General features: G+C 33.5%; 1 protein-coding gene across 2 annotated transcripts in view; it reads right to left on the reverse strand.

Annotated features, from left to right (window-relative positions):
- RSBN1L (round spermatid basic protein 1 like) overlaps positions 1 to 26,886 on the reverse strand; it is a 57,597-nt gene that overhangs the window by 15,397 nt on the left and 15,314 nt on the right. For both annotated transcript variants that reach the window (XM_010984793.3, XM_031454744.2), the window contains exons 2-5: positions 18,027 to 18,143; positions 12,140 to 12,780; positions 3,006 to 3,143; positions 1,263 to 1,405 (exon numbers count right to left, since the gene is read on the reverse strand). In XM_010984793.3, coding sequence (XP_010983095.2) covers positions 1,263 to 1,405; positions 3,006 to 3,143; positions 12,140 to 12,780; positions 18,027 to 18,143 — 1,039 coding nt within the window. The remainder of the gene's footprint in view (positions 1 to 1,262; positions 1,406 to 3,005; positions 3,144 to 12,139; positions 12,781 to 18,026; positions 18,144 to 26,886) is intronic.

Here is a 26,886-nt window from a genome sequence, read left to right on the forward strand (position 1 = left end):
GATGTCTTTTCTCTCAAAAATAGTATTACCATTATATTTTTTATCTGGCTTGGGAAGGTCTCCTCTAAGCTTAAAATTTTTATTCTAATAATTTAATTTTTTATATATTATGTTCAAATCTATAAATTACTTCTTGTGTGGACACTGGGGTTATAGCTTTGTTTTCTTTCAAATGGACTCCCAATTACCCTAGCATTATTCCCCCCCTCCTCATTATTAAGTTCCCAATATACTTTTTGTTTTATTTTGTTTTTAATTGAAGTACAGTTGATTTACAGTGTTGTGTTAGTTTCTGGTGTATAGCATATTGATTACATGATGTTACACAAACACACACACACACATACACACACACACACATTCTTTTTCATTATAGGTTATTACAAGCTATTGAAGTTCCCTGTAATATACAGTAGGACCTTGTTGTTTATCTATTTTGTATTTAGTGGTTTGTATCTGCTAATCCCAAACTCCTAATTTATCCCTTCTTTCTTTCTCCTTTGGTAACTATAAATTTGTTTTCTGTCTGTTTTGTAAATAAATTCATTTCTGTCATTTTTTAAGATTCTACATGTAAGTGTTATCATATGGTATTTGTCTTTCTCTGTCTGACTTAATTCACTTAGTATGATAATCTCTAGGTCCATCCATGCTGCTGCACCAATATACTTTGATCCATTTGTGTACTCTATCCCATTCCAAAGATCTTTATGAGCTTTACAGTAATTTTTAATATCTAGTAAGACAAGGTTCCCCTCACACTTATCTTCTCTTTCACAGTTTTCTTGACTATTTGCTGACTTTATCTATCCTTTCTTATAAACTTAACAATCACTGTAGCCAGTGCTGGAAGTGTGAGTCTAATCGGAATGCTAAAAATGTCAAAGACTATCATTTTTATCCAATCCAGAACATAGTAGGGTTTTCTATTTGTTTAGATATTATTTATTATCCTCCATAAGATATTTTAGTTTTCTTAATATGAGTTCTGAATATTAATTAAATTTATTCCAAAACAGTTTGTCTGTTATGACATTTTTTCCATTCCTAATTATAATTTATTGTTATTTGCCTACAGTTTTCATATTTATATCTGACATTTTATAAAAAATTATATCAGCATGTGTAACCATTTTTTATTTTGTATTCCAATTACGCTCTAAACTTTCCCTTCCTTCTTCCTCCAGCTTTCAACTAATATACACATATACTAACATATACAAATATCAATCCCCAGCAATAAAAATTTGTATCCAACATACCTTTTCCTTTTGAAGGGTGACTTTGGCATATCAGCCACAGGTATCATTTGTTCTCCTGGGCGTACCCACATGATGGGACCATCATCACTATCTTTTCGACTCTCTAATTTTAAACTAGATAGTGTCCCCCATGGCAGTGTACACTAGAGGCAAATAATTACATAGAAATCAATTATTTTCAAAATGTATCTTCAAAAATACATTAAAGGCTATTGTCCCCTTGACAAACTTCCATACATACATTTGAAATTTATACCTATTTCAAATATATTCATATATTTTCCTTCAGAAAATTCTATTTCAAACATACCAAGAGAATAATTATTCTTGGACAGTTTCCTTCTGCAACCTTGCCAGAAATAAGATTCACTGTATTCATCATGTTTTAATCTTCCTTCTACCAAATATGGGTTATATGATGTTAGTAAGTTGACAAAATAAACAACTGTTTTCCATGAGAATCTATAAAAATGAACTGAGGGAAAATGGATACCTTAAAAAGAAAAAAGGAAGGATACCTCTTTGATAAGTTATAATCAAATCCTAACAAAACAAAACGGAAAACTAAACCAAAATCAAAATTTATTTCTGTGTAGTAGTTTCTTGAAAAGGCTGCTAGTCTAAAAGCAGGGACTTTAAAAGAAAGAGTGAGAGAGAAATGACCGAGGACCAGTGTCCATAGAATGTTGAAAGAACTGTTTAAAAAAAAAAAAAATTTATCCCATACTCCCTTTTCAAAAGCGGGGGGTATCAAATTAAATTTCTCTAGAAAGATTGCATTTAGCTCATTTGCTTTTAAAATTAAATTCTGAAACAAATGTTTAAATAACGGTATTTTTTAAAATGCTACTCAAAATAAATGCAACCAAATTCCATGTCACTAAGTTGGGAAGAAAAGGAAAGGAACAAAAAGTTTAAAAGGAATAAAAACGGAAATGAAATGGGATTGAAATGAGGTTAGAAAAATGAAGTGTGTGTGTATGTTTGTGTGTGTCAGTATACAGACATATATATACATACACACACATAAAGATTAGAAAATTGAGCAAGCAGAAGTGAAAAAACAAATGCTCAACAGAATATGTGGTAAATATTAGAGATAAACTAATATTAGAGATTAGAGCTTTGAATTACTGAGTAAATAATCGACCTAACTACATAGATCAGAGATTTTTTTCTTAATAAGACAGCCCCAGTAGCCCATAAAAAGATATATTTTCTGGAATGCAGAGACTGTTGGAAAAAAGAAAAAGGAATCTGGCTAAAAATCAGTTAAAGAATTTAACGGGGCCTTAGAGCTACATAGTTTAAATATCTTATTTTATGGATGAGGAAACTAAAGTTCAGAAAGTGTAAATGGCTTACCCAACTCAGCTAGGTACCCCAAAGACCAAAATACAGAAACACAATTTCCCAGGCCAGTTTTCCACAAACCCTAACTGCCATTCCCTTGTACTAAACACTTCAATTTAGTAGGCATCCTTCCTATACTTCTCAAATCTTCTCTGGCACTCAGTTTGTAAAAAGCTGATAAACAGATGGAATCTATTTTTCCAAAGTGGCAGCTACAAGCAAGTGCTATTTTCTGGCCACCACTTAGCTTTGCCACTATACTAGTACCTGAGAAGTCACAGGCACAAATACTACACAAGAATTAACTTTTAGTTTCTCAAATACCCATGATTTGTATCACTTGCAGCATAAAAGTAACACAGTTGACTGCTTGATATTGCTTTATCTTACTTTTAAAAATGGTGAATCTTCCAACATGTCAAGGAACTCAGGGAAGTAATCTCCCACTTCTTCATCAACTGCTCCCACCAAGCTGATTTGTCGCATTGGGCCAGCTCTGTAAGTACCGTGAGAATACGTTCTTTTTACCTGAAGGATATGGATTTAATTAAGTTATACATAAGATTATGCTTGCTATCACTGCATAACACTAAATTATGTTATGTCAGAAAACATTAGAACAACAAGTGAAGCAAAATAGAACAAAAAAGTCTTCTACAAACAGTAAAAAAAAAAAATAAGGCATTAAAAAAAGAAAACACCTGCACAAAACCATGCTATTTTAACTTCTCTAGCTATTCCTACACACTGCTTATGAAAACACAGTTGAGATAATAGTGTAACTCTAGACAACTAACTATAATTTGTCCTTATGATGCAGGAGTTCATTATTTGACCTACAATGCCACTGAAATTATATTCAAAAGTTCCTGTATCTACATTTTCCTAAATGGTTCAGAAATTTTTGTCAGAATTTTCAAAATGTGACCCTCTGAAAGCATTAACCATCACCAGTGGTTTGTATGTCCAAAAAGGCTACCAGGAATGATCATCCCTTCTAGATCTAAGCAAATTAAATAGGACCCAGTTTACATTTGTATGATTAACTCATGAAAAACCATTAGAGATTGAGTACCAGGAGTCTCTGGTCCCAAATCTACCCTGACTATCCATCCACCAGGTATGTAACCTTCAGAACTCACTTAAATTCCTTGAGCTTTAATTTCATTGACTGAAAAGATTTACCTCAGATTGATGAAGAAAACAGTAATTATATAAAGCCACCTGTACAGTGTGAGTAAATGGGTATCATTCAAATATCAAACAAAATAAAACAGCCTACACCTCAAGAATCACTGGTACCTGAATTTTCAAAAACACATTTAAATCCTGCAAAGAAACCTCACATACTAACACTAGTAAACAAGAGTACCTTTTAAGCACAACAACTTCCTTTCATAAACCAACTTTAAGCAAAATCCTAATTATCCTTTTCTCTGGATTAGCCTTTGTGGCCATTAAATTTAGGGAGATTACATTGTCTCAGTTTGCCTGGGTTTATCTCAGTTTTAAAACTCAAAGTCCTGTATTCCAAACAAACCCAGGTGGATAAGCTTTCATCATCACATCATCGACACAGACTCAAATAAGATATATTCACATCACAAGTCAAATCCTCACAACCACAACTGGTACAGACAGTATTATATATCCAAATAGCTAAGCCCCCACCCACATCTTTCCAAAAACATAACAGAATAATCTAAAACATTAGAGAACTATATTTTTTAGCATACTCAGTAAAACAGTGTAACAATGATATATTAATTAATTCCTTAGTAAGTTTATTTACCAGAATTCCAAGCTTAAGTTTTCATGATCTGTCAGAAATTCACTTCTCAGACCAGAAAACATTGCTCCAATCCCCAAGTTACAAAAAGAAAGTTAGGGGTCTGTATCCCCATTTTGTACCCATGATCCTATCTTTTCCTGTCTCCCCAAAGTTCCCGGCATCTCCAATACTGAGAGAGCAAAAAGTTAAAATCTGACTCTACAACAAAATTTAGGCTCTAGAAGTTTAGATGTACTAACAGTACATCTAACAGAAAAGTTAGTCATCACTATGCATTTATGTAAAGCAGACTAACAAAGCTAAAAATATCAATTTGAAATTTTGCGAATTTATCTGAATTGATATAACACATCAATTCTGTTAGATGATTCCGAGTTTTTCGCCTCAGTTTTGGATCTGTAAGTGATCATATGAGTTTTTAGGAGACCTATGGCTATTCAGTGAAATCAAACACCTCCTACTGTACAACATAAATTTACAAGTGTTTTGAATTCTATCATTCGACTTTTAAAATCAGTCACACTAGAGAGGTAGTATTTCCACTTTACACAAATAAAGTCAATGTTTTGTGCCTTAAACTTTCTTACTGGACTATATAGTCCAATAAGTTTAGGGAACTCTTCCTCTTTGGGAGGCTCACTGCACACACTGACTATTAAAACTTTTTGAGAAGTCTCACAATAAATAAACTTATTTGACTCAGCATTATAGAAACTATTTTGACTTCAAAACTAGCTTTTCTTATTTACCTGTTTTCTTTTAGTATACCTATAAACATCCCAAGGCATTAAAAATTTCAAAGAATACTTTAATAGTTATCCGTAATAAACACAGATATTAGAGATGTTTCTAGCTAGTAACCATCATCATCATTCCGAAGAAAATACAAAAACAGGATAGTTATTACAGCCAAAAATTGAGGGGTAAGGGCAGAAAAGGCCTCAATTCTGGTGGGGTTTTGAGAAGTAGGAGAAGAAGAAAGAAGGGAGTCTCTTATTTTAAAAAATAAGACCAGCTCACCACATTCCTACTGAGGCATTCTAAAAATCTAACAAAAATAAGTTGTGCCACAAGGGGGAGCCATTCCCCATCATATCTGACATACTTTCAAACAACAGGTAATGAATGACATTTAATCAACATTTTATTTCAAAAATATCTGTAACTTCAACTGAAATAAGAATAAAAGTATTATTATTCATTTTAAATTAGTGAAATAAAAGAAAAAGGCTCCTTTCTCAATTAGAACATCTGGTACCTGCCATAGTATTTCTTACAGATCAGTTCATAAGCATTCAAGGAGAATGTGACAAGCACAATTGGTCAACATGAAAATTTAGTACAAAGGCAGGCAATGGTCCAAAGATGGCAGGTCAATCTTCTTTAATGGCCTAGCACAGTGAATGACCCCAGCATGAATTCAATAAATGTTAGTTTTCTCCCCTCATTCTGCAGAAAGGCAAGGCTAACAGATCAGATCAGATTTAATAATTGTTTCACTATTAAAATATTTGCCATTAATCATGAGTTAACACCTTGACACAGTCATTTGATACAAACAATATAGAACTAGGCTAAAATAAAAAGCAAGAGTTACAGTTTTGGGAAGGAAGAAGGTGATTAGAAGATCACTGCCCCAGTTTTCATAGTCTCACAAGTTCTTACTACAGGGTTTGAAGTGCGTGCTGATTAAATATTGCCTGACAAGACAAAAATCTCATTTATTCCTTGACAGATAAAATTCTTGTCTTACTTGCTTTTCTGTTTCCCTACCATCAAAGATGTAGGAGAACAATAAATGTCCAAATGGATATTTGAAGAAAACAGAGATGGCAGAAAAACTAAGATAGATGTGGAAGATTGGAAATGGCCAAAAATTCTTCCCAAGTGTGTATGCTCACTTCTGAGCAATGTGACTGCGTCATTCCTATTATTAAAAAGTGAATCTAGGTTTGGTCACATGACTTCATTTGGCCAATGGGATGCTGGCCAAAGGCTTGTGTACTGATGACTGCTCTCTTTCTGCTCTATGAAACCCTGCAACCACCACCATGTGTATGAGCCCAGGGTAATCTGTTAAATAATGAGAAAAATGTGATCATCACTCCAGTTAACACTGCACCAACTATCAGACATATAAGTGAGGTCTCCTAAGACCAAGCGATCTACAAACCACCAGACATATGAATGAGGCCATCCAGCCCCAAGTCAAACTGACAGGGCTGTCCAATGAATTGTGAGAAATAACTTTAAGCCATTTAGTTTTGAGAATTTTTGTTTGTCTACTATAGCAGAACACCTGAAATAGATAGGTTACAAACTTTCTACAAAAATCCATTTCTATTCTCAAATAGTCCTTTATCACACAGCTTGATTGATATTATACCACTAACCCCAGAGCCACAACATCATAAAAATTATATGACCTATTAAAACAATATATAATTCCACCATGTCTTCAAATTTTTCAGGCAACCTGCAGGGATATAGATGAAGATAAAAAACAGAATTATATGAGTAAAAAGAATTCCAAAACCAAAGACCAAAGAACAGGAAGGCCTGACCCTTTTGTCAGTGTTGTGTGTGTGTGTGTATACACATATATACACATAAACACAAAAAAATCTCAAATTAACATGTTTCGAGGATAAAGGCTAAACAGATGCAAAAACGAGTTTTTGTAAAAACTACACACCAGTATCGCAGAGATAAATACTACCACTATAATGATCAAAGAAATAGCTACATCTTACCTATACTGTCATCTTTTAGTTTCTACAGAATTTAGGGCAAATTATTTTGATTGCTCTGACTTATTTTAGAAAAATAATAAAACTAGTCTCATGAGGATGCACAAACTCAGCATAAACTTGGTTTGGATCCCACAAGTCACTAGTAGTCAGAGCCACAGGTCACATAATCTGGGGGCTGTCATTAACAACACTGTGAACGGCTGCAGTGACAATTTAAGCCATCATATACAGCAGCCCTTATAGTGGTACTGATTCTATTCTCACCAAAATATATAGCTTCACTGTATGAGTCTACTAACAAGCATGTATGATGCCATAAAGGGGAAGGGAGAAATGAGGTACAAAATATATTTTCAATTTCTCAATGATGTGTGCTAATGTCATACTCTAAGAGGTACTCAGAGTTCCAAGTAATCACTCAAAAAGAGTGATTAGCAAAATGAAGTCCTCAAATACCTAGGAATAAATCCAACATAAGATGTGCAATATCTGTAGGCTGAAATCCAAAAAAATACTATTGAGAGAAAATAAAAAGATTAATGAATGCTCATCAAAACAAATGTACATATATCTTCATAGCAACCCTGTTGTAACAGCCCCAAATCAGAAACAACTTAAATGTCCATCCACAGTAAACAGAATAAATAAACTGTGGTATTTTCATACAATGCAATACCATACAGCAATGAGAAAATAAACTATTGCTACAAACAAGATGAATGAATCTCTCAAGCATAATGCTGAAGGAAAGAAGCCACAAACAACAGTGTACATACTGTTCGATTCTATTATGTGGAATTTCAAAAACAGGCAAAATTTATCTATGGCATTTGAAGTCAGGAGAGTGAGTGTTACCTGGCTGTTTGTGTATGTATGTGATGGCAGGGCAGGGCAGAGTAGCGATAAAGAGGGGTTTGGGGAGGGCTCTGGTGACTAGCAAAATTCTTTTTTAAATCATGGGAAAGTTAATTTTATAAAGATTCATCAAGCTATACATTAATAATGTGTGCATTCTGTGTACATATTATACCTCGATAAAGTATTTTTAAAAAAGTTGTAAGACTTTATTTTTGTAATATTTAAAAATTAAAAAAACAAAAATACAATCCAACAATTCCACTTCTGATTATTTATTCAAAGAAAACAAATTCACCATCTCGAAGAAAAAAAATGCACTCCCATGTTCACTATAGCATTACCTACAATAGCCAAGATATAAAAACAACTTAAGTGTCCATTAATGGAAGAATGGCTATCATTCCATTCAATGAAATATCATTCAGCCATAAAAAAGAAATCCTGCCATTTGCAACAGCATGGATGGACCCTGAGGACGTTATACTAAGTGAAATAAGTAAGAAAAAAGACAAATACCATATGATCTCACTTATACATGTAATCTAAAAACAAAAAACAAAAACAAAAATGGAACTCATAGAGATTGGTGCTTGCCAGAGTTGGGGCTGGGGGTGTGGAAGGAGGTAGGTGGAATGGGTGAAGGGGGTCAAAAGGTGAAAACTTCCAGTTATCAAACAAATAAGTCATGGGATATAATGTACATCATGGTGTCTATAGTTAATACTATATTGTGTATTTGAAAGTCGCTAAGAGAGTAGGGCTTAAAAGTCCTCATTAAAAGGGAAAAATCTGCAACTATATGTGGTGATGAATGTTAACTAAACTTACTGTGGTCATCATTTCACAATATTACATACATTGATATGTTGTACACTAAAACTAACACAATGTTAACAACATCTATCTTAATTAAAAATAAGGGAGGGGGAGAGAGGGAAGGGGAGGGGAGAAAAAGCCAGCCCCATACTCATTAAGCAGTTACTCCCATTTCCCCCTTCCCCGAGTCAGCCCCTGGCAACCACCAATCTGTGTCTGTTTCTATGGATTTACCTATTCTGGATACTTCATATAAAATGGAATCATACATAATGTGACCTTTTGACTAGCTTCTTTAACTTAGCATAATGTTTCAAGGTTCATCCACACTCTAGCGTATCTAAGTATTCCATTCCTTTTTATAAAATAATATTCATTGTGTATATATAGCATAATTCAGTCAACTCCTTATCTGTAGATAAAGTCTTTGTGGTAATTTTTGATCTTCAGTACTCACTAAACTCCCTGACATCAATTAATATACTCTTCACAGTTTTCACTCAGAAGCCACAAAATGGCAAGCGGTTTTAACACTGCACTAAGTCAGTATAACAACTCTCTTTGCATAATCTTTTACATTTCATGAAACATTTCTAACAACAATCCTGTGAACTAAGTACTATTATTACTGTTTTGTATGTGAGGAAATTGAGATGTAAAAAGCTTAAGTAGCCATCCAGCATCACAGCTGGTAAATGGCAGAACCAAGACTAGACACCTTTCCTTTCCAACCATGCCATATCAGAGTTTTATCCAGCTACCCACACAAACCCAGTCGCTATATTGACTATAAAGTATTTCTACAAATTAAATTTGGAAGAAAGGTTCTCACACTTAGGATGAGAAAAGCCTCAAGTTATACACTGGTTTAGCTCTAAACACAGAGTTTGTAAAATCAGTATCTGTTTTATAAAATATTTTCCCAAATTAAAAAAAAAATCTATAAATGGTTAAAAAAATCATTTCCTGGAAGGGTACCACAAATTAGGTTAAGAGACAGATCTTTTACTAGGAAGAGTTAAGAAGTTACAAATAAAACTAAGCTATAATAAGTAGGCATACTTTTCTTCTACTGCTCTTTTTTGGATACATTCAGTTTAATAAAGACAGTTTCATAAGGACAAGCCCAAGGCTACCTCCCAGTCTGCAGAAACCAACTTCCTCAGTCTCCTAAGCTCTTAAAAAAACCAAGCCAAGTAAATCCAGTTTGGGGAAAAAAATCAAATGAGCAGTTCAGGGAAGCTTTCACTAGATACTCCTCCCCACACCACAGGAATGACTGGATCTGGAGGATATTAGGATAAGGGCACATGAACCTTGCATAGGCAACTTCCTGCCATTAAGTCTAAAGCTGAAGAGGCAGTCCTTGTAGCTGACAGATCACACAAGTATGAGGCCAGAGCCACAGCTTGTAAAAGATGCATCTGCCTAGAGTTTTCCTTCGTGCACTATGTTTTATCCAAGAACTTTAACAGGTAATGGCAATCAGAGTAGGTAGCTCTTCAAGGACTTGAGGCTCACAGCCTAGTTATACACTGTCACGATTAACAAGACCCAGCATCTTCTTTTATTTAATAACAAAAGCATGGGTTTCATGTGGTACATATTACATAGTGAAGATGAAAATAACATCATTTAATAAAAAATTAATAATTCCTAACCTTAAAAGCTATTTGAAAAGCAAATGTTAAGTATTGTGACATTTAAAAGATTACTGAAACAAGATGCATAGTATGGCAGCAAGAAAATTTATGATAGAGTGGAAAGAAATGACATTGGAAGTCAAGAGGCCTACCATATACCCTAGCACTTAGCAGACATGTAATAAATGACAAAGGAATGACCCAGTAGCAAAGGACTTTGGGCAAGTGATTTTTTCTCTCACTGTGTCTGTTTCCTCATTGCTAAAATTAAGTTGTAATAAAGATTAAATGAGTTATTACCTATTAACTGCTTAGAACAGTTCTTGGCAGAGTCTGTACTTAATAAATAATAGACACCAGTACTAGATGCCAGTCTGGTTCTACCACTAAACTCAGGTGTAATCTTAGACAAGTTACTAACTATGCTGAAACTCTATAAAATCACAGGGCTGGTAACAGATGCTCTATAGCTCCCTTTCAGCTCTAAAAAATACTTAAATTCCAATTCTCAAACATGTTGCATTAAGAAAAAAGTGCCCCCCACCACACACACGTTAAAACTTTAAATTCTAGCATATTTTCCAGACAACAGTGTATTACAGAATATACACCAAATATACTGTGTGTGGGGGTGGGGGGTTGGTATATGTGTGTGAATGTGACTGGACATCCAAGTTATCATTTAAGGTGGAGACTGTAACTTGAACACATATCAAAAAAAGAAATATGCTCAGAATAGAGAAAAGAGTCCTGGATGAAGAGTAAAGAGATTTTGTTCTAATCCCAGCCCTGCTACAACTTTAGAACATTAAGTTACTCCTATCTATGTTCATTTGCTTAAGTTGAGAAAGGTTGGGATAGACAATCCCTAAGACCCTTTTGAAATTTTCTTTACTTTTTTCCTCTTTCCAAGTTAGAATAATGCCAATTATTATTTAGAATACCAGAAACTTTAGCATCAAAAAAGGTGAAAACTGGCTGATCTTTCAGCTTAGGTAGACTCTGATCTGAGAGTGGGTGAGAATGTACCAGCCTATCAGATGGGCCCACATTCACTTCCAAGAGCCAGCAAACTCAATTCTGCCTCTGCTTTCAAAAATAATGTATATTCTACACAATAGAGAAGAGTAGGAAATAGAAATCAGCTCCATATTTGCACTGATTAATACTAATTTTCTCACACAATCACACATTTAACAGATGATTCCTTTGCACCACGATATATTTAATAGCCAACATTTATTCAGCATCATACTATGTGGCGAATCCAATGCTAAGCACTTTAGAGGCACTACTGCATAAAGCAAGAGGACATTTTTAAGTGATTCTCATGTAAGAGAATTATTGTATGAACTGGAAAAATACATGGTTAGACTCATTTCATTCATTTCATTTCCAAGATAAATCCAAGATACAAAGGACAACAGAATCTTAATTATTTCATTAAGTATCTTTAAGAAAAAACTAATAAGTAGAAACTAACATTTAAATTCTGGTGTTCACATTAAGAAAGTAACTGATTCTTAATATTCCCAAGAGGTTTCATTATATTCTTACCTTTTTATTTCAAACCTATAGCAAAATGAGAAACAAAGGACAGAAATTTGTCTAAAACATATAATTAAAAGTTCAAAAAAAAAACCAAAACTAAAAACCTCTTACCTGAGCATGAAAATTGGACATAGTTGTTGTCTCTATATCCTTCTTTCCCAATATCTCCATTTTCACTGGTGAATTGGGAAAATTAAATGAAAAGTAGTCTAAAAAGTCAGGTAAATAAGTAGCTGCCCCATGAACAATACCCATTACATAGAAAGCTGCAGAGTTTTCGTTTTCACTGAACACTAGACCCACAAACTCTTCTGCAAACCTCTCCATCTCCACAGGAGACAGGTGGGAGATTTCACTGCTGTAGGCGTGGATAACTGATGCACCTCCATTAGGCTGGTGCTCAATATGAATGAGCTGTTTGAACTCCAAAGTGTCCAACCTTCTGAGGTTGTTCTGAACCCGTGGCTCCTTTAAAGAGACAAATGGAAACTCACTGTTCTCTGGAATTTTGGAATCATAGTTCTTGGTATCCAAATTTTTCCCACTGTAATCCTTTATGTTATCATTTAGGATGCCTTTGGCTTCTTGATCTTCAACATCAGACAGCAATCCTGAGCAGATGGTTTGAATAGATTTGCTATACATTTTTGGACGCTTCCGTTTTTCATTCTCTTTGTGTTTCTTTTTCTTTTTCTTCTTTACCTTCTTAATTTGTAAATCTTCAACATTTGTTTTTGGTTTCTCCTTCCCACCTGTTGGGAAAAAATTTTTTTTGAAACTCCATAGTTTAGTTTCTTTAAAACCTATGCTTTAGGAACTGTTTTATAATAAAAAAAAAGTAGAGTTTACTCAGAATGAGGTTTATATTTGGAACTTGTTTTACACAGTAATGATAATCATAATTTAGTCAGTCTTTCTCTGTCTCTGCATACTCAGACATGCGCACACACACACACACACACACACACACACACACACACACAGAGGCTTAAGACTAAGATAACGCCTTACAGTGCATGGTACCATTCGGACATGTAGCAGATGCTCAATCAGTATTTACTGAAGTAATAAAATGAATGTTTCACAAAGCAAAATCTTTACATTTTAAATGTAGAAAATCAGACATAGAGAGTTGAGCAAAGGTCAGTATGAACAATGCCCTGCAGATGTTTCTTATTTATACATATCATTTTTACTTTAAGTTCTTAAAACTCACATACAGGTGTCAAAGTGTATAAATTATAAAAGAAGAAAAATACTTACACAGTGTTAACGGCAACAAACAGCAATTTCTTAGCTTTTTACCGTATTTCCTCCTTGGTAAACTATTCTTTCATCTAAAATGGGCTTTTAGGTCTACTAGAGTCTGCAAAGCTTCCGGTGAAGACCCAAGAAGGTACCATATGGGATTTCAAAGTGAGAATCATTCCTTATGCCTAAGCACAAATGATACTCATGTATATGTAAAGAGAGGAATAAAAAAAAAAAAAAGACATGAGGCGTAATAAGCTTATATATTAATGCGCTTCTGCAACTAAAGAGAAGACTCTGGGCTCAGAAATTGAGAACTCCAAAGAACAGAAGATTAATCCACAGAAGCTGCACAGCTATAGAATTTGAGTGTGTGTGTGTGTGTGTGTGTGTGTGTGTGTGTGTGTAACATTATAACAATATATTCATTTCTATACAGTAAGAAAAACAGAAGGATATCTGTATAACATGTCCTTTAGGATTAAGAATCCCTTGACAGATTTCTTAGTCGTTTGCATTTTTCCATTTCTATTATACTACTACTATTTTCATCCATCCTTATGACTAAGAAATAGACTGTTGTACCTATTTTATTTTAAAAAGTCACATGTATTCTAATGACTGGATATTTTCTATTTTAACTTTTTAATGTGTTAAGCATAAATGTGGTAGGATATTAAGCTTACATTTTCATTCAAATAAAATTCTGCTTATTTTGACAAACCATTTATTTGTACAATTTTACATGTATTTCCAGTTTAGTTATTAATTAAACCTAGGCCCTTTAAACTTCTTATATTGAGCATCAAGGAATTAAACTCCCATGACAAACTACTCTGTAATTAAATACTAAAGTAAGCACTGTGCAGAAAAGAGTTAACATCCCTGAAATGGTTATCCTTAGAAAGCCCTGCTTGCAAGGCTGGAATCAGAGAACTCGTATTTTGACAAGGTTGCTACCACTCTGTGATAAGAAGAGCTCACTGTACTTCCACTGCTTGTGCAAACAATATGGTTTACGTTAAACACCTCTTTTTCTTCTAAGAGTCTGGAATTTTGTTACATGTTAGACAAGGGGTGCCTATGTGACCCACCCCCAATAAAAACCCAGAGTATCAAGTCTCTAATGAGCTTCCCTGGTAGACAATATTTCACATATATTGTCACAATTCCCTGCTGGAAGAATTAAGTGCATCCTGTGTGGCTCCACTAGGAGAGGACTCTTTGAAGCTTTGCCAGGCTTCCTCCAGATATCACCGCATATGCTTTTTCCTTTTACTGATTTTACTGTGTATCCCTCACTATAATAAATCGTAGCTATGTGTACAAATACATGCTGAATCCTGTGAGTCCTCCTAGTGAATCATCAATCTGGGGGCAGTCTTGGGAACCCTCAATGGACACAGGTAAAATATATTCTTTACATTTAAACTAAATCAAGGCACTAGTCTTCACTCGATAGATTTTTTAAGTTTTTTATAACCTCTCACTGGTTTTCTGTCTTGGAATGATGTATGAAATGCAATAGATATATGTGGGAAATTTTTAAATACTTAAGGAAAAAGACCATTTTGAATATTAATGCTCTTCTTTTATACCAGAGCATTTAGAGTACACATTACTCTCAATCTATAATTCTTCTAACAGAGTCTAATGTATCAGAGCTGTAGTTTTTTTTTTTAAAGGATCCTAGTAAATACCCATACAGAAAGAACACAATTGTTTTCCAAGTAATTTAGACCCTCAAAAAGTATAAAAATGTACGGTTGATGGGAGACCTTCCCACCAAAGATCCACAGACATATGCAAACAGTGGATGCCAGACAGATATATACACATACAGAAGACACAAGCATGCACAGAAAGCCACAATCAGACAGAGACACAAGCAGACACACACAACCAGAAGAAACACTCACACAGAGAAAGGAAAAAACACATACACAAATACAAAAACAACATATGCTGTTAATGGCAAATTATTTTTTAAAATCTTTAAAAATCACAAATTCACTGGATTTAATTTCCACTATTAACCTCAGTATATTTTTAGTGTTAATAAAGGAAAAAATAAAGGTTTCCCAGAAATATTGGATCTGATTTCATATCTAATGTAAAACAAAGTAGTAATTAGCTTAGCTATTTTCAACCTTTGGTCTTTGTGGAACAATTCTGCTTTTTTCACACAGCAATATTTTCACTCTTTCTGTCATTAATTACCTCCTTGTGATCTTTAGTACACTACCAATAACCTTGAACATTGGCTTCTTTTAAACCCCTTTCCACCTGCTCACCACAAACTTCTTTCATATGCTATAATGATAACAGTTACTCTCAAAAATACTACATTTATAACATCTGTGTTCTTACAACTTATCAATAATTGACGTAAAAATGACTGGAACTTGTAAGTATTTCCAGAAAAATTAGTTGGTAGTCATTAGATATAAAAGGACGAGCTAAACAAGCTTATGCTTTAAAGTTATTTGTTCCTTCAAACTGTTTCTAATAAAGCAAATTTCTATTTTATCAATGAAAAATAGCTACAAGATTTGTGCAGTAAACACCTTCTAGCATGGATATAATCGTGTATATACCTCTAGTTATATACTTGACACAGTTTTTCATGAAAACCTGGAGGAACTGAGATTGTGTGAAGAGTTATTAGCACTATTTTAGATATTCAAGTGCCATTGTTAAACAAGCAATGACTGTGTGCCAGTTTGCAACATTAGCATTATCAGAAGGAGAAAATTATAAGGAGAGAATAAAACTTGAAAGCCATAAAGGAAACAGGGATAATAAATAATAGTATACTACTGCCCCTACCAAATTGATTCTCTCATTACGTTAGGACACCAATAACAAAGGATGCCTTTCCCTGATCATAGGCTCACTTGGGAAATGGCCACACAAGCAGAACAAATTGTTCTTGCTGGATAATATCGAGAGCTAGCATTTACTCAGTGCTTACAATAGGACAGGCACTATTTCCCAAATTAACCATGCTTTTATTCATTTAATTCTCCATACCCACTGAGGAGGGGAGATACAGTTTTGTTGTAATTTTTGAATTACAAAAGTTAATCTTTCATACATGTTTACAAGAAAGCTTCATATCCACTTACTAAATCTGTGGGCCAGACACTGTACTTGGCACTTGCCCCATACTTTACTCATTTAATCTTTACAACCCTGTAAAGCAGTAATTAAGTTATTATTTACCTCCATTTTGCAGTAAATACATTTTCCCATGGTGATCCCAGAGGTCATCAATTCATTTCCAAATCTATCTCTTTTTTCCCCTCTATAATCACTAGGTTTCAGTTTAGGTCAGCTCAGAATACTTCCTAAGTTTTTCATTTACTTCAAAGTCAAGGCTGTTATTGCATATTCCTAGAAAATCCTCATTTTTTAGCCTATTTAAATTTTTTCTTACATATGTAATCTCTAGATTCACATATTCCACATTAATGGTATGTTAGGAGTCTAACTCTCAACCAAGTGACAGGAATTTACATCCGTGTACATTCAAATAGATAAGAAAATGACCATCTGACTAAACCAATAAAAAACGACAACTTGAATAAACCAAAAGGGCAAAGTTAAGAAAACATTTCAAGCATGAAATCATTTGCTGCTGCACAGCACTAGTGTGGTTATATTCAATTCCTGCCTCAAAGGCTTACAATCTAATTAGGCAACACAGATAAAGCACACTGGCAAAAGAAATAGAACAAAACAACAAAGAGCATTAATTAGCCATCAACTTAAGATCTGACATGTTTCTTCAAGGTCAAAAGAATTTTATAGAAAATAAAGTTTCAATAAGCAGAAAATAAAGTTTAAATAAAGTGTCACCAAAGTACATCTGGAAGCATGACAAAAAATGAAATGAAAATATCTAATACTCTACCTTAAATAATATAAATTAACCAGTTATTTCATTACACAAGAAGTGCTATGGCCTTTTGTCTTACGTAGATATAAAAGCTTATTAATACATAAACTCAATATAAAACTAATCAAAGTCAATGTGTTCTGATACAAAAACTGTTAACTTGGGGCAGCTAAGGAATCTGCTAGCTGTCTAGCAACCAAATGACTACTTTCTTCACACCTCGCTATCTGAGTGAATTTGAAACTGTCCCTCCTTTTACCACAAATTCTCTATGGAAAAGTTCAGATTTATTGATAGAATTTGTGTTATTACCTAACTATCTACTCTATGTATAAACAACAACTAAAAATAGCTATAACAGCAGAGAAAACGCAGGAAACAAAAAGAGGATATTCTTAAGCATGCAAGAAACATACGGTAAAACAGTACACCTTATTTAGCTCAGAGTTAAACACTACCTCTAAATCCCAGACTATGATATAGTGATTATCATCAAATATTTTTAAGATCACTTCCTCCACCAGGCGCATCATGCTAAAAACTGCTTTAGCCTTTTATTTTAGAATATCTAAATATGGATAAAGTCTGGTAATGCAAAAACAGAATTATATACTGAATAATTACCTTTACTACTTTTTAGTAAGTCACTAAATAAATATACTAAAGACACATTACTATACAGATTAGAAAATCCCACTATTATATTTACTTTTTGTATCCTGACCATAAATGTTTATTCTCAGCAAAATTCAGCACCAAATAACATTTCTTACTTTAATCACTAAGCCAGTAAGTATACTGAACAATATAATATAGTACAATTAAAATCACTAAATATAAACTTACTTTTCAGTAAAATCTTTACTTCTCCATTTTCTTTCTTGATCTCATTCACTACTTTATGCTTCTTTTTATCTCTCTCCTTATCTTTATCTCTCTCTTTAATTTTGTCCTTGATTTTATCTGAAAGACAAAATAAAGGAAATATTTTAAACTATTTTACAACTTCATTTTTGTTCATGAACTACAGTGCAACTACTAGAATTATAATACATCAAGAAAATCGGAATGAGAAACAAACTCTTTCTCTAAGGTTTTAGGAAGTATTTCTAAATTTCCTTTCATATTTGAACATAGAATACTTAATAAATACATCATAAGCTATCAAAATACATCATTACACATTTCATTCTAAAGATCATCCTTCACTTACTTCATGTCAACCACAATACTAGACTAATTTCAAATCACTTAAAATAATTGGCTAACTTCAATGGAGAGAGTAAACTACAGCACAAAACATATGAGTTTTGAAGTCAGGCATATCTGGATTGGTTAACATAACACTGGAAAAATCACTGTTTCCTACTATGTAAAATGATGGTTGGTATCTTCCACATAGGTTACTATAAGGACTAAATGACTACCCACAGCTTTGTATACATAAGACGAGGTGATAGTTCCCTAACCCTTGCGCCTTTTAAAAAAGATGACTGCTCTAGTTCGCTGGTGATATTATGATACTAAAATAAAGGGTACAGGAAGTCTAAGAATCATTGATTTGCAGTATAAAAATTCAAACTCTGCATTTATAAAATTATTTGATGTCCTATTAATTGTTGTTTGCTCAATCAAGCTCTTATGCACCCAGCAAAATACAAGATGTAGAGGAGAATTTTAAAATACTGAGGTAGTCCTTGTCCTCAAAAAGCTTACTATTGATTACAAAGCTATGATGGAAGTAGACAAAAAGCTGCAAAATATCCTGTAATGAAACACCCAAGATTATGTAACACATAACACATATACATACTGCATAATTTCTTAAAATTCTTCCTTAATTTTCTTTATTTAAATAATACCTCAAATTCAGGTCTCAATCAGCAAATGATTAGATTACTGTCTAGATCAGCACTGTCAAATAGACAGATGTATAATGCTTACCATATACGTAAATTTAAATTTTCTAGTAATCATATTAGAAACAAAAGGAAACAAGTAAAATTAATTTTAATAATATATTCTATTTAACCAATATTTAACCAATATACCTAAAACATAATTTCAACATGGAACCAATATTTTAAAAATTATTAGAGATATTTTACATTCTTTTTTACATAAAAAGATTTCAAAATTCAGTGTGTATTTTACATTTATGCCACATTTCAATTCAAAGTAGCTCAACTTTATTCAATAGCTACATGAGACTAGGGGCTACCATACTGAACAACTCTCTAAACTACTTGAATAGATAATTCTTAAAAAATTAAATCCATGTACTTAAAAGGCATTTTAAAACTTAGTTATTAACTTAAAAATACAAATTCAAATAAAATATTTTCACCTATCAAACAGACAAAATACTTTTTTTAAAGTGATAATACTCTAGAGCAAATGAGAGCAAAACTGATGGACAAGCAAACCAAAATAGGGATTCACTGACTTAACTATGCATTGCTCAGTACAAGAAAAAGGTTAAGAATACAGAGGTGAGTAAGATAGATAAGGTCCTCATGTATAACTTACTTTAAAATTCTAGAATACATGAAGCTGTTCTTACATTTCAGATTATTCTCAAAGTTCTTTTTGATGTTTTAAAGTCCTTGAAATGGCATAGACTGTCATCCAGCCAGAAAATGTTATTCCAAATAGCTGGAGCTTAGACACATAAGTTACTTTTCTCTAAGTAACCACACATTTTAAAATGATTTATATATCATTTAAAGCCACAACTGAAGAAAACAGTCATCTGAAATGTCTCCACATTTCTTTTCCCAATTATTCTTATTAATCTTATTAACCTAAAAGTGTTGTAGGACCCAATTTTATACTTTATTTATAAATACATTTATTTATAGATTATATACAGATTTTTTTAGAGCAGTTTAAGGTTCACAGCAAAATTAAACAGAAGGCACAGAGATTGCTCATATATACTACCTACCCCTCTACATATCACAATTTTTAAAAACTTTTAATTAATAGACACACATTCAGAAAACAGACTGAAAGCTAACAGTGCAAATTATTAAAAGCCATTATTTTTAAGTGGCAACGGGTTTCTAAGTTTCTGCAATAGGAGCATATTAGTTTTGTAATACAAGAAAAGGAGTTTTGGAATATGCTTTCAAGTATGATATCAAATAGTTCTAGTAAAAATAAGTTGAAGGTGTGAAGTTATTATATGAAAAACACCTATAGGAACAAAAACAATGGCAGAGCCAAGACAATAAGAGTAATTGACAACATAACTGCAGTTACCTCCTACCCTACACTCAAAACCTTCAAAGCAAAGGAAGTGAAAACACATCAGCCTATATATACGCAGTAGGAAAGCATTTTTGTGGCACTACTGCTGCCCCAACATACACACCTGTCTCAGTCTTTCAACTTACCTTCACCCCTTCTAGAATTTTTTGCTTCTTGTCGGAGAATATCCCTTTTTTAAAATCCAACTTTAAAAGCCTCCATTAAATTTTCTGTAATCATGTTACACATAATATAAAAATGTTGTGTTACATGTTTACATGTTACAGGTAAACATGTCATAGCTAGGAGAAAGTGGTGCGCCTACAAGCTCAAAAGATGTAGGTTCAAGTTTAAACTCTGCAACCTTGATAACAAACTTTCAGATCTCCAGTTTCAGCTGTAAAATGGAGTTTATGTAAAGGTTAAATAGGGAACACATACAAAAACATCTTATAAAGATATACTTTATGAATGTAGACTATTATTACCTATTTCTATCTATATAGAAAACTGAGCCGTAAGAAACATTTTGGGCCACAAGAATTCAGAACACCACTGTCTATAAAACATCAAGTCTGCTGCTAACATACTGTAATGCATTCATATTTACAAAAGCCACTTCTAGGTCCTTTTACAAAAAAAAACGACTCCCTGGCATCAAGTTTACTCTAATACGTTGTTCTTTTAACAATTCCCATTCCTAGTTTTTATTCCTTCTAGTGACCAAGAATTTGTATAGTTTTATACTTCATGGTTTACCCTAAGGCTTGGAAAGAATTTCTAGCTCACCTTTCCATCATAATTCTTAGAATAAAGCAAAGAATTATTCCACCATAAGAACAAGAAACTAATGTTTTTCTGTTTTGAAAAGTCCAACTTAACATAAGGATAAATTTTATTTTAAAATATAAAGGGGGATAAGGGACAGAGGGAACACAGATACAAACAGACCCATGGTACAGTCTGAATCTAAAGAGGCAAAAGAAATTTAAGAAGGGAGGAAAGCAGAAGGAGTAAGTCATCAACTTTTAACATACTATAAATTATGTATGTGGAAAAACACACATGGGCCAAAAATACACCTTATATGTATAAGTTATGATATAGAAAAGAGGGGGATGGTATGGCTCAAGCGGTATAGCGCATGCTTAGCATGCAAAAGGCCCTGGGTTTAATCCCCAGTACCCCATCTAAAAATAAATAAATAAACCTAATTACCCCTTTGCAAAAAAAAAAAAAAAAGGTATAGAAAACAAAGTTGATTAAAATAAAACAAAGTTGATTAAAATAATTTCTAACACAATATAATTGGGATTTTCAAACATATGGTCAATTTATGATTTAGCAGTATATGTCACATACGCATCAATGTAACAAGTATTGCATTCACCCAATACATTTCTATTAAGCACTTACGTGCAAAAGATAAAAATGAACAATAGTGCTGCACTAAAAAAATCTTACAACTGACAAGGTATCAATTGATTCTTATAAGTACTACTTTGGAAATCAGTTCTTAAATAACATACTCATTGTTTTTCATCTGATTTTAATAAAACTCCCTAGTCTCCATGAGTATTAATGTTATTATAATAATGTAGGGATGAAAATAAACACACAAATATAAACATTAAAAAGATTTTTATTTAAAAAATACACTACATATTCTTTTCTCTGTGTGTGTAGATAAATGCACAGAAAAAGCTCTGGAAGGACAGACACAAACACCTAAATAGGTTTTTCTCCTTCCTGGGGAAGGAACAAGGGGAGCTCTTGGTTCTTATCTCATGTACTTCTAAATCATTTTAAATTTCTGCAATAGAAAAGGATTTCTACTTACGTATTGCTTTTATAAGTTAGTTGTTAGCTTAAATCTCCTCCCTGAAAGAATTGATAATTATTTTCAAACATTAAGAAAGAATTAGGATCACTTAAGGAATATTAGGAAGAAAGCATTAAGACAAAAAACACTCCAAAATAAAACACTGAAGTAAATACTATAAACTAATAAACACACAGATAATCTTAGTGTTTCCAAAGTCCTCCCTTCATTAAAACTATTCAAATCCATTTCTATCACATTTTACACACACTACCTCAAGATTGTGCTGCAATAAAAAAAAAAAAAAGAAAAGAAATAAAAACAAAAATATATTCGGGGGGAGGGTACAGTTCAGTGGTAGAGTGCATGCTTAGCATGCACGAGGTCCTGGGTTCTATCTCCAGGGCTTCCATCAAAAAAAATAAATAAACCTAATTACCCCCACCAAATAAATAAACAAACAAACAAACAAAAGAAAAGGAGAAAATATAACAAAATTATATATGTATTCTGAATATGTATACATACATACATAATTTGTTAGATTTAATAGCTTTCGAGAAAAAGATAGAAATCCCATATAATACTGGCTTCTTAAACCACAGACTCTGGTATAAAGAAGGATCTCCATACAGGGTCATTAGTTTTTTGTTTTTTGTTTGTTTGTTTGTTTGTTTGTTTTTAATATAGGTGTCATAAATACCACACTGGCGGTTCTTAAGAAATGTTGGTAGAATCTCAAGCTAAACCTTTCAGCCACAATACATTCTTGTAGCACAAACTTCAAATAGGCTTCATGTAATCACAGTTCCACCTGCTTTGTATGTGTGCCATAATTTGCACTGCAATAAATGTAATCCATGAAACCCACTTGTCTGAGCAACAACACTGATCTCCCCTATTACCCTTCCCCAACCAGGAATAAGTATAGCTGGAAATAGATTTGAGAACAAGCAGGAAGCAGGAGAAAAAGAAATGATACAGAATTTAAGTGGGGAGGCAGCAAGGAAAGTAAATTACAAAAATGACTAAGAACATAAACAGCAAAAGATGAAGGATACAGTAAAATGAGAAAGGACTGCACATACAGTGAATGGGGAAAGAAGACACTTGGCACACCTCTTTCCCAACAAAGCTAATCAAGACCACTGAATCCAACGTCTTCTCAGCCCTTTTTTCTCCATCCTTACTGCAACAGAAATTGTTGACCTTCTCCTCAAAATTTCTCCCTGAGTTTCAGTGAAATGGGCACTATCATGTACTCAGTAACTCACAATCTATCATCCAAAACCTGCCCATTCCTCTAGGATCTGTCCTACGCATGCTTCTCTCCTTTCTCTATATTTCATCAAAAAATGAAATCCTACAATTTAAACTATAACCTTCCCCACACTAATCTCATAACCAAACCCATCTACCAAGCTCCAGGCCTTCATCTCCATAAGAAATATTTAACAAAATATTATTCTCTTCTCATATAAATAAGGTTCAAGCTCTCCCTTTAATTCTTTTTATGTTTATGGCACAATATCCTCCAACATCGAAATTCAAAAAATTCTCAAAAGCCTTTATAATACTTACTTCTTCCATTACCCCCTAACATTAAGTCACCTGATCAGTTCAGTCTATTTCTCCATTAAAATATGTCTATCTTCCTTTCCCTTCCCATAGCTACCACCATCATTAACTCATTACCTTCTGAAAGTGATCTTCCTACCTAGAGTTTCTTTCCTTTACACCAATCCACTAAGCATACAGTGACCAAAAAATATTCCTTAAAAGTAGTTTATCATGTCACTCTTCACCCCACCAAAAAAAAGAAAGAAAATTCCCATAGCATGCCATTCAAGAATCTTCAGAGTCAAGACTCACCTTATCTTTTAATAATTTCTTCTACCACTCAACCACATGTGTATATACACAGGACTCTAGATTGTTTGATTCACTATTACTCAAATGCCTTACTCCAATATTTCTGCTAATATCATTTAGCCAGAATGCCTTTGCCCATCCCAACTCAGCCTACCAAAATCCTACACACCCTGCAAGATCTAGCTGAAATTCAGCTTCTTTCATTAAGCACTCCTAGATCCCTACGACTAGAAATGATCATGCCTCTCTCTTTTAGGATTTGAATTGATTGTAGAGAGCTGCTCCATCTGCTCCACTGGAGTATAAACTTTTTGTAGTTATCATATCTTACTCATCTTTGCTAACTTCTACAGAACCCAGAATAGTGTTTTGCACATAAATGATATTCAGTATGAATGAAGTCTCCACAGTGCAAAAGAAGAAAATGGCTAAAGTAAATAGAAACAAATCACTAGTGATAAGCATCTAAAGGGTCAGTAGTCACAGAGGAAAAAAAAGGCAATATGCAGAAAAAGTAAGAAACAAAGTGAGTAACAATACAAGTGTGCTTACACTGCAGCTAATTATCTATCCAATTAAATTTTAAACACTCTAAAAGCAAGAAATATAAACAGCTTTTCTCTTTACATTCCCTCCACAGGCCAAGTGTATAGCAGACAGTAAATGCTTTTGAATCCACAAAAGAAAGAAGTAGAGGACAGAGTAAAGAAATCATGATGTAATATAAGTAAATAAATTCTTTTATACGACTCTAGAAATAAACAGAATATAGGGGATATACAACAAGAGAAGAATAAGACAGTGCCAGAGTGGGGCAGTTGTCAGAAAAGTTTCCAGAGAATTCATTTTTCATAGGAACAACTTAGAGGTCTCACCTACTCTCTACTCTTCTCATTTTACAGAGGAAAAAGTTGGGGCCGAGAGCATTTAAATGATTTTTTCAAAAAAATAAAAAATTAAAAATTAAAAATTAAAAAAAAAAAAAAGATTTTCCCAGGAATAGACATTAAGTGGCAGGACTAGAACAACTCCTAACCAGGCCCTCTAGTTTCTAGTTAAAAGCTCTTATACCACATATTAGGAAAGAAAACCAATAAATATAAAGAGAATTATTTGAACCACAAATGTTTTATGGTAATCAAAATAAGAGATAGTTCCTAACTTATAACCTGCACATATGTAGATATAATTATATGATAGGGGAAGAAATAATGTGTAAACAAGCAACAGAAAGTTGGAAGGAAAGGAAGGAAAAAACCCTTCCTTCTTAATTAAGGGATGGCTGAGATTTGACAGGCATGAGGCAAATGGTAGTTAGAACAGTTGACTCCTCTTCCTTCAGAGTTGTTTACACGTCCATATTGACGGAACCGCTGAAAGGGGGAACTGCCCTTCAGGACGTAACTGTAAAAACTGATACATGTTAAGAACCCTGACATTTGAAAGACTTGTGCAGAATGAGCCAACTGAGAACACAAGTACTTGTGAACCGCTGAACAAGGGAGAGCTGTTGGGCTTCTGCTGCTTGAACTTGTATCATCAGGGGCTACACTAACCAATCTCTGAAGACCCCTTTTTTTCTAGTATTCCTTGACTTCATGTTTCTGTTTTTTTTAAGAAAGGGGAAATATTTAGTATAATGACTCATACAGTAACAATATCCTATGTTTTATACAGTAATGCAAAAAATGTTTCTACCTTAAGATATTAAGAGGAAGTTCAAACTATACAATTCTTACCTCTGTTACTATTCAAGAATAAGCAGGTTGCTTTGGCTAACCTATTAGAGAAACTCAGAAACTTTAAATATATTGTAATACAGTAATCTCCCCTTATCCTTGGGGGATGTGTTCCAAAACCCCTACCAGATGCCTGAAATCACAAATAGTACTGAACCTTATATACACTATGTTCTTCCCATACATACATACATACATACCTATGATAAAGTTTAATTTATAAATTAGGCAATGCAAGAGAATATTCAAATTGCCAGCATCACTACTCTTATGCTCTGGAGCCATTAATAAGTAAAACAAGGGTGACTTGAACACAAGCACTGTGATACTGCAACAGTAGCCCTGATAACTGAGATGGCTGCTAAGTGACTAATGGGTGGGTAGCTCATGCAGTGTGTGGATACGCTGGACAAAGGCATGATTCATTACCTGGGAGGGATGAAGCAGAATAGTGCAAGATTTCATCATGCTACTTAGAACAACACACAATTTAAAACTTACAAATTGTTTATTTCTGAAATTTTCCATTTAATATTTTCAAGTGGTGGTTGACTAAAAGTAACTGAAACCACAGAAAATGGAACTTTGGATGGGGTGATCTTCTGTACAGTGGAAATAGCTCAGGCTTTGTAGTTGGACATATTTAGGTTCAAATTTCAGCTCTACCATCAACTGACCAACTGACACAACTTTGTTGAGCCTCAGCATTCTCATCTGTCAATGATAACAGCACATAATATTAGGGGTTTTTTTTTCCCCAAGAATTAAAGGCAGTGGGGGAGGGTATAGCTCAAGTGGTAGAGTGCATGCTAGCAAGCATGAGGTCCTGGGTTCAATTCCCAGTACCTCCTCTAAGAATAAATAAATAAGTAAACCTAATTACCCCCTTCAACCAAAAAGAAAAAAAAAGGATTAAAAAAAAAGAATTAAAGGCAACATGTACATTATTTCCAATACTATGCCCAGTATATTTAAGGCACTTGATAAATGTAGCTATTATCATTAAATACAAATAGTAGAA

This window comes from Camelus dromedarius, chromosome 7, assembly GCF_036321535.1.
Source record: "Camelus dromedarius isolate mCamDro1 chromosome 7, mCamDro1.pat, whole genome shotgun sequence".
NCBI lineage: Eukaryota > Metazoa > Chordata > Mammalia > Artiodactyla > Camelidae > Camelus > Camelus dromedarius.